The sequence below is a fragment of the Salvelinus alpinus genome, chromosome 6 (genome assembly GCF_045679555.1).
Source record: "Salvelinus alpinus chromosome 6, SLU_Salpinus.1, whole genome shotgun sequence".
Taxonomy (NCBI): Eukaryota; Metazoa; Chordata; class Actinopteri; order Salmoniformes; family Salmonidae; genus Salvelinus; species Salvelinus alpinus.
In genome coordinates, this window is record NC_092091.1 from 44,207,740 (window position 1) to 44,217,826 (window position 10,087).

The 10,087-nt window shown below is 42.0% G+C and overlaps 1 protein-coding gene across 1 annotated transcript; it reads right to left on the reverse strand.

Annotated features, from left to right (window-relative positions):
• Positions 1–876: 876 nt before the first annotated feature.
• Positions 877–9,849, reverse strand: LOC139578732 (probable rRNA-processing protein EBP2). Its single transcript, XM_071406707.1, has 9 exons — positions 9,270–9,849; positions 9,042–9,125; positions 3,828–4,003; positions 3,361–3,484; positions 2,398–2,487; positions 2,202–2,277; positions 1,934–2,063; positions 1,594–1,798; positions 877–1,443 (listed from the first exon to the last, which is right to left on the reverse strand). Exons 1-9 carry the CDS (start codon positions 9,360–9,362, stop codon positions 1,396–1,398), a joined length of 1,026 nt encoding a protein of 341 aa, XP_071262808.1. The 5' UTR covers positions 9,363–9,849; the 3' UTR covers positions 877–1,395.
• Positions 9,850–10,087: the final 238 nt, after the last annotated feature.

Sequence of the window (10,087 nt, forward strand, 5' to 3'; positions counted from 1 at the left end):
CCTAAAAAGATTACGACAATGACGACACACACACCGATCCCATAGAGGTTGAAGGTCTTCCTCACGTCGGCTACGGAGTGTGATCACAGTCATCCGGAACAGCTGGTGCTCTCATGCATGCTTCAGTGTTGCTTGCCTCGAAGCGAGCATAAAAAGGCATTTAACTCATCTGGAAGGCTCGCTGGGCAGCTCGTGGCTGGGTTTCCCTTTATAGTCCATATTAGTTTTCTAGCCCTACCACATCCGACGAGCATCTGACCCAGTGTAGTAGGATTCAATCTTAGTCCTGTATTGATGCTTTGCCTGTTTGATGGTTCGTCTCAGGGCACAGTGGGATTTCCTATAAGCGTCCAGATTAGTGTCCCCCTCCTTGAAAGCGGCCGCTCTAGCCTTTAGCTCGGTGCGGATGTTGCTTGTAATCCATGGCTTCTGGTCAGGATATGTACGTACGGTCACTGTGGGGATGACGTCGTCGATGCACTTATTGATGAAGCCAGTGACTGAGGTGGTATACTCCTCAGGCTAAACCAGGGGTAATTCTTGCACCAAATGTGCCAAATAAAAATAGTTTAGATTTAACATTTACCCAGATCTATAGAAAGTAACACATTGGTCCATCACATATTAATACTATTGATAGATGTTAAAGGCCTATTGATAGATGTTAAAGGCCAAACATGACAGCTGTTCAATATTACAAAATGTCATGTCACTAGGGGGTAGTGAATCAGTGTCAATTCGCAGACTTGAAAAGGTGTGGATTTTGCTAAAATCTATAAGTATTACCAAAAACTAAATGACAGCATACATTTATTGAAGTGGCTTGATCATTGTAATCAACGTCAGAAAATAGCTTCACAAACTTACACGCGTTACAACAATGTATAAAGATTTATTTTAAAAGAAACATGGATTTTTTTTAGACAGTAATAAAAGAAACAAAATGTAACTGTCTTTTGATGTCCAAATTCATGTTTGGGGTTTTAAACCTCCCCTCCTCTGCAGAGGGAGTGTAGCAGGGCAGTTATTGAATTTGGCGTGTATAGTACGGTACCGCTCAGTCAGGTTATGCACAAGGTGAAATTCTAAAGCTCACATGCAGCCAAGTCCACATCTAGCCTCCTCCGCGATATTCTAGGAAAGATCATTCTGAGGGCAGGATGCAAGTGGACATCTTGGGTCATAGTGACAAAGTCCTCCATATCAGTCCACTGCCCCAAGGGCTCAATAACAGGTGGCGTGTGGAATTAAGTATAGAAAGAGAGCACTTCTTCTCTTCAATATATGCGCTGGGATGCAATGTGTGTAACCCAAGACTGATGACGGGGTGCAAACCTGGCTGATGTCACAGACCGAGAGACCAATCAGACTGCAGGACCTTCAGCACTCAACTCTTTAGGAGCGACCCTTCATCTTCTTGCGTGCATTCTTGCCCGGTCGTTTCTGAAGAATCACAAAACATATTAGAAAAGGAGAAAAATTACAAAAGATCTACGATTTCAAATAATATAACTGGGGGAAAAATGTACTTGAACAATCAATTATTTGTACTTTAATTTAAAATGTGATCAATGATGTCTGTCAGTCACTTACAACCCCTCCTTTGGCAGGGCCCCTTCCTCCTTTTCCTCCAGGTCCCGCTTTGCCTCCTTTCCCTCCCTTTCCTCCTTTCCCATGAGCCACCTTGGCACGAAACCCTGACACATCATTGTGACTGTCCTTGGTGTTCCACTTGGATCCACTCTTCTTTCCGCCAAAGCCAAACCTCTGGTCCTTATACTTCCTCTTAGCATTGGGGCTGTCAAGTCAAGAGGTTTGAGTCGAGGTACAGTACACACAAATGTGTTATAAAAGCACTGAATACAATGAGTATAGGTAGGTAGTGGAGAATAAGCATTGTGCACAACATTCACATCTGTGTGTGGCGTCTTACCCTTTTTTGTTCGTGGCTTTTTTATCAGGTGTTTGGCCTCCTGCTGTTTTCCCTGCACCTCCTTTAGCCGGAGCGCCTCCTTTAGCCGTCTTCTGGTCTCCTTCCAGGAAGTCCAGTTTGTCAGTCATGCCTACGAGAGAGGAGGGTGTTTAAAACGGTATGAATCACATTTGGCAGTTTAAGCAGATGCTGTCAACCAGAGCAACTTACCAACGACAAGTGTGAACAAGTTGGGTCGTAAGCACAACACGTAGAACCGAGGACCTACCTTTCTGATACTTCTTCACGGCAGACATCATGGCCTTCTTCTCCTTCTGCCTCTTCTGAATAACCTCCACTTGCACCTACAGGACAGATTTCATATGACCACATGTACCAAGATGACATAATAAAAAGTTAAGTGCCAGTGAGATCACCTCTTTTTCCTTGAAGGACAGCAGTGATGGGAGGAGAGGATTACTAACCTTCTTGCCGTACTTCCTCTGTTCTCTTAGTTTCTTGGCCTTTTCGGACTTCTCCATCATTGTCTGCTTCATGATGAGTTTCTTCCTGATCTGTAGGAAAAGACAACGGGTCGCATTATTCATGACCACACCAGTGTTTCAGCGCCAGTAAAATGTCAGAATTTGCTGGACAAACGTGAGATTTACCGGCCACACCAACAGAAATCCATTTGAATGCCTCCGCGTGTAAGGTAAAGTTTGATTAGGAGTGCCCACTGGCGATTTATTGACACCACGATGGAAGTGACTGCAATACTAATGCAAGAATGATAGCTCACCAAGGGTACGTTGGCGCCTTGGATAAAGCACGTCTCCCTCTGTCCATCTGGCTAGTCAATATCCGCTGTTTCAGCGTCAATTTATTGTGCCTTTATCCTTGTTAAAGTTGCTAGTTAGCTAGCTTGATTTGCATTTTTTTATTTAAAAAAATAAATAATAACGGCCAACTATTCGAACAGACATTAGATTAGTGGAAGAGGAGGAAATCAAAATGACTTCATATTAATACTCCTTCTTGGTGGACTTGTATGGTACGTCTCACCTGTATGCATACAGTTCAGTCAGTGGTGCAGGAAACTTTGTGGGCCACTACCATGATACAATGTTGCTAGTTGGCAAGCAAGAGCGCAAGACAGACTGTCAGATTAGAGATTATGCGATAACAAGACAACCTGAACCAACCTCCATGCATAGCCAATGTGATTTAAAGAGGATATTGATTTGTGTCAGGATACTTTGTCAAATAATGTTATTAAGCAGTAAAAAAAATATTATATCTGCCATAAACAGGCAATTACAGAAAAGTAAAACAGCAAATCTTTTTATAACCGTTTTGGTGTCAGAGATCTACCCAAACCTGATACAATTAAGTCACATAAACATGGCAAGATATCTCTGGTCTAAGGCTACGTCAGGGCATCCTACCTTCTGCATTTGCTGGTCCGACTTGGCCATCTCTGCAAAGTAGTCCTCAGGCCTCTTGGTGGCTATCTTAAGCTTCAGGAGCCGGGGCATCGCCTCCAGAACAGCGGCTTGGGCTTGGCGGTAGCTGGAGGACATCAACGTAAGAGAGGATGTGTTACAATTGCCATAGCTTAAAGAGCATAATATTACACCAAAGTCTCTCTTCAGTATGATATGAATGGATTTTTGTATTTATTTAACTTGGCAAGTCAGTTAAGAACAAATTCTCAATTACAATGACTGCCTACACTGGCCAAACCCTAACCAGGACGACGCTGGGTCAATTGTGCACCGCCCTATGGGACTCCCGATCACGGCTGGTTGTGATACAGCCCGGGATCGAACCAGGGTCTGTAGTGACGGCTCTAGCACTGTGATGCTGCGCCACCCGGGAGCCCCACACCCATGTATCGGGGCAATACACTCACAAGAACATCTCTCGCTGGAAGTCGTCATCCGGGTTGAGGTCTCCGCTAGCCTTGTTGTCGAGTCTGCCCTCGGACTTGGCAACGATGTCATCAGCTGGGAGATTGACCATGTCCAGCCTCTCTACCCAGGGTAGTGTGTTCTTACGGAAGTCGGCAAGGCACTGTTTCAAACCCTCCTGTACACAACCATGAAGAAAATAAGTATTAGAAAAGCTAACGGTGATTCACATACTAGGCAACACCAATTTGGTGACTTCTGGCATATCAACAAAAATCTATCGGAGCACGTTTTTGGACTCATTCAGCAGTTTTACCTTATTAAGTAAAATACCATTGGAAACGAATGTTGTAAGTTATTTATAGTCCTAAAACTTACACATACAACCGTAATATGTTACTTATTTGGATTTTTTTAAGACAATGTTGCATTTTGATTTTAATGGGTCGCCAACACTTTTTTGTTAATCACTAGGGTTTCTGTTAGCCGGTAATAGCCGGCTTCTGGCAACAACAACAAAAAAGCCCCTAAATAAAATAAGAACTGTCACCGGCCAATTGTCAGGGAGAAGGGGGGGGGGGGATCCCATTGCAAAATGTTTGGCCTATTCATTGATGGAAATACCAGTCGATTAGGGGAATAACGGTAACATGTAGTGGTGCCGAACCAGTCGGTGTGCACTGTAAATCCAAACGAATAGGCCTATTTTTTTGTTGCTATGCCTACGCTGCGTTTTAAGCCTACCTGGAGTAAATCTGAGCTGAAAAACATATCAGGCTATTCTGTTCAAACTAGAGCCTATGCGCAAGTTGTAATCAAAATTCAAATCTTAATTGTCGCATTTCAAACTGTCCTTTTGTGAGGCGCAGCCAGGAACAAGAACTGGAGGATGCTCCATCATCGTTTAAATCTCCAGTTTGGGAACATTTTTGGCTTCCCAGTAGATTACAACAGCGAAGGACAGAGCGTTGTGAATAAAACGTTAGCAGTATTGTCGCTAAACTCAACGAGAATGGGATATGCGGCTGGCAACAACTCAAATATGTTGACACATTTACGCCAACATCCCTCCAGTATACCAGAGCAAGATGGAATAGCAAAGAAACACCACAACACCGCCGGTCTCCCCTCTGCATTCAAGCCGCCGATTCTGACTTGGCCAAGAAAATAACAAGAGCGATAGGTAGGCTGTGTTTACAGTCTTTGGTTTATAGCCGTGGATATGCGCCCATTCTCGGTGGCTGAGAATAGGAAGGGTCAGCACCCCGTGAAAGTGCTCGAGCCACGTTACGAATATAAGCTAACCAAAGCTGTGGCATGGGTCCTCAGATCCTCAAAATGTTCTAGAGCTGCACCATTGAGAGCTCCAACACTTGGCAGTATCTAACAAATCACAAATCTAAAAGAATGAAATTAAGAAATATAAATATTAGCACGAGCAATGTCAGAGTGGCATCATCTAAAATACAGTAGAAAACAGTATATATATATATATAGTACCAGTCAAAGGTTGACACCTTCTCAAGGGTTTTTCTTTAAATTTACTATTTTCTACATAGTAGAACAGTGAAGACATCAAAACTACAAAATAACACATATGGAATCATGTTGTAACCAAAAGTGTTAAATCAAAATATATTTTAGATTCTTCGAAGTTGCCATCCTACGCCTTGAGGACAGCTTTGCACACTCCTGGTATTCTCTCAACCAGCTTCATAAGGAATGCTTTTCTGACAGTCTTGAAGGAGTTCCCAAATATGCTGAGAACTTGTTGGCTTCTTTTCCTTCACTCTGCGGTCAAACTCATCCCAAACCATCTCAATTGGGTTGAGCTTGGGTGATTGTGGAGGCCAGGTCATCTGATGCAGCACTCCATCACTCTCCTTGGTCAAATAGCCCTTACACAGCCTGGAGGTGTGTTTTGGGTCATTGTCCTGTTGAAAACAAATGATAGTCCCACTAAGCACAAACCAGATGGGATGGCGTATCGCTGCAGAATGCTGTGGTAGCCATGCTAGTTGTGTGCCTTGAATTCTAAGTAAATCGCAGACAGTGTCACCAGCAAAGTACCCCCACACCTCCTCCATGCTTCACGGTGGGAACCACACATGCAGAGATCATCCGTTCACCTACTGTGCGTCTCACAAAACCACAGTGGTTGGAACCAAAAACCTCAAAAATAAAACCTCCACCCCAGTCTCAAATCTCTGGAAGACAAACAAGTTTCCCTCAAGAATTTCCTTCTATTTAGCACCATCCATCATTCCTTCAATTCTGACCAGTTTCCCAGTCCCTGCCGATGAAAAACATCCCTACAGCATGATGCTGCACCACGCTTCACTGTGGGGATAGTGTTCTTGGGGTGATGAGAGGTGTTGGGTTTGCACCAGACATAGCGTTTTCCTTGATGACCAAAAAGCTCCAACACCAAAAAAAGTTATCTTTGGTGCCTCTCTGATTAATGCCCTCCTTGCCTGGTCCGTGAGTTTTGGTCGGCAGCCCTCTCGTTGCAGGTTTGTTGTGATGCCATATTCTTCAATTTTTTAAAGAATGGATTTAATGGTGCTCTGTGGGATGTTAAAAGTTTCTGATATTTTTTAATAACCCAACCCTGATCTGTACTTCTCCACAACTTTGTCCCTGACCTGTTTGGAAAGCTCCTAGGTCTCCATGGTGCCGCCCCTTGCTTAGTGGTGTTACAGACTCTGGGGCCTTTCAGAACAGGTATATATATATATATATATATATATATATATATATATATATATATATATATATATATATATATAAAATCAATACACAAGTGTATATTTTTAAACCTGCATAATTTGTTAATATTGCCTGCTAACATGAATTTCTTTTAACTAGGGAAATTGTGTCCTTTCTCTTGCGTTCCGTGTAAGCAGAGTCAGGGTATATGCAGCAGTTTGGGCCTCCTGGATTTTTGTTTTAGATTCCGTCTCTCACAGTTGAAGTGTACCTATGATAAAAATTACAGAATCTACATGCTTTGTAAGTAGGAAAACCTGCAAAATTGGCAGTGTATCAAATACTTGTTCTCCCCACTGTATGCACGAACCACTTTTCCGTAATTTTTTTAAGCAGTAATGTTTTTCATTTCACCTCACCAATTTGGACTATTTTGTGTATGTCCATTACATGAAATCCAAATAAAAATCCATTTAAATTACAGGTTGTAATGCAACAAAATAGGAAAAAATGCCAAGGGGGATGAATACTTTTGCAAGGCATTGTATCCGAGGACTTGAAGCATGGATTCCGATTGGTCAGACCAGCATTGAATAGACTTTAGCGCGGGTACTTCCTGTTTTGAGAAACCTAAACTGGTCTGTGCATCAATACTGGCACAGTGCCCTCCACTAATATTGGCACACTTGGTAAATATGAGCAAAACAGGCTGTGGAAAAAATATTTGCTGTTTATTCACTTGGTCTTTCATAAAATTTATTTTACCTTTATTTAACTAGGCAAGTCATTTAACAACAAATTCTTATTTACAATGACGGCCTACCCCGGCAAAACCCTAATGACGCTGAGCCGAATAGTGTCCCGCCCTATGGGACTCCCAATCACGGCCGGTTGTGATACCGCCTGGAATCGAACCAGGGCCTGTAGTGACACCTCTAGCACTGAGATGCAGTCCCTTAGAACGCTGCACCACTTGGGAGCCCCAAAACTAACCATGACCCTCCATAGTCTCTATGGGGTTGCCACAGGGTTCAATTCTCGGGCCGACTCTCTTCTCTGTATATATCAATGACGTCGCTCTTGCTGCGGGTAATTCTTTGATCCACTTCTACGCAGACGACACCATTCTGTATACATCTGGCCCTTCTTTGGACACTGTTAACAAACCACGAAACGAGCTTCAATGCCATACAACACTCCTTCCGTGGCCTCCAACTGCTTTTAAATGCTAGTAACACGAAATGCATGCTCTTCAACCGATCGCTGTCCGCACCCGCCCGCCTAGCATCACCACTCTGGACGGTTCTGACTTAAAATATGTGGACAGCTATAAATACCTAGGTGTCTGGCTAGACTGTAAACTCTCCTTCCAGACTCACATTCAGCATCTCCAATCCAAAATGACACCTAGAATCGGCTTCCTATTTCGCAACAAAGCCTCCTTCACCCATGCTGCCAAACATACCCTCGTAAACTGCCTATCCTACCGATCCGTGACTTCGGCGATGTCATTTACAAAATAGCCTCCAACACTCTACTCAGCAAATCGGATGCAGTCTATCACAGTGCCATCCGTTTTGTCACTAAAACCCCATATACTACCCACCACTGCGACCTGTATGCTCTCGTTGGCTGGTCCTCACTACATATTCGTCGCCAAACCCACTGGCTCCAGGTCATCTATAGGTCTATGCTAGTTAAAGGTCCGCCTTATCTCAGCTCACTGGTCACCATAGCAACACCCACCCGTAGCACACGCTCCAGCAAGTATATTTCACTGGTCACCCCCAAAGCCAACACCTAATTTGGTCGCCTTTCCTTCCAGTTCTCTGCTGCCAATGACTGGAACGAATTGCAACAACAACAAAAAACTGTTGTTTTGCTTTATCTTGGCCAAGTCGCAATTGTAAATGAGAACTTGTTCTCAACTGGCCTACCTGGTTAAATAAAGGTGAAATAAAAAAAAAATAGATTACAAACAGTGACAACGGTTGGCTGTTATCAAAGTGAAACATTTGACAGTCAAATTTGTGTATTGGTGTGTGGCCAGCGACCTTTATGGAGAGACCTACCCGAATTATTCGCGCCATTTGAGAAATTAAATTATAGCTGCATTCTAAGTCCTGCAACCCCAAGCGTGTATGATACAAATCAAAGACATTGATCCGTTTTAAGCAATTGATATTGTGTAATGTTACCTCTATAACCTCTATAATAACAGTATGTAATTCCCCCCCATCAGCGTGTGTAATGTAGTAATAGACTGTCCACATCATGGAGTAACGTAATATAAATGAGATAGTAAAACAAATCAATAATTTAATTTAGGATGATAGAAAAATTGAAGCAAACTCAGACTTTTCCAATAATCATATATCTCACTAGTTTAACCATTTAGAGAGATAAAAAAAATAATTCCTAAACAGTTTAACCAGGTTTAACGATTATAGCCTACATAGGACGTAGATCTTTGGAAACAATGGTTGGTTGCGCATGTCAACACTCACCACATTGTTGACAATCTTCTTCGGTTCTTGTGTTGTAAAGTTCAATCCAGGCTTTAACAAACCCTTTGCAAATGCATCTTGAAGCTAATGAAAAAGAAACACAACAAATTAAAGCTTTTTATAACCTAGCTAAAGTTAGCAAAGACATCGCTAACTAACGTTAACTACTATTTAACTTCGCTAATGTTAGCTAGCTACCAAGCACCACGCTATAGAATATCCAGTTACCTCTCCGTCAGATAATTCGCTGTCATCCTCAGACGTCTCACCTAATTGCTCGTCATTTTCGTTAATATCCATGGTTTTGTTAACGATAATCATTGGATACAAACAGTTATTTGATGTAAAAGCAGTGCTCACATGGAGCGGTTCACGTGGGAAGGAAGTGGCGGCTTTCAGGGTCCTCCGAAGATATCTTCCGGTGAAACACTCAGCCCGAAGAGATCAAATGTTCCTACCCAACGTTTTTTTGCAGTATTTACACTTTTCCTGGTTCATAACTCGTGGAGAAAAAAAGACCAGAAGAGTCAGGACAAAAAACATATTCAATTTATATTGATATGGGTGTATGCTTTAATAATTTATATTCATTGTTTATTATGTAATTGCGCATTGTATGAATGCTTTTCCATAGTGATAGAATGTAACGATAACATTCTATTCATATTATATTCCACGCCTTGGCAAAACATAGCATGTTAATCTCTGGATGTATCAATGATTTAAAAATAAATAATGAATAAGGAGTTTTGAGGAATCAACCAATTGTTTTTCCAATAAAGGTAAGTAGCTTAGTTAAATAAGAATAATTACTTTTCAAAGTTGAATGTATAGTTCCAGGTAAGGCTATAAAAATGTGCCTATTGTAGATCAGGAGTTGTAGATGTAAATGTACAGGTCCAATAGCGCAATTTCAGATCAAAGTGAAAAGGATCAATATGGTCTTAAATAATTTAATTCGTTTCCTTAAGAGTTTTGCTTGCCACATTTTAAAGATCAAAACCCTTCTGAATTAGTTTTTTCTTCTTCTGTCCTTTCACTGGCAG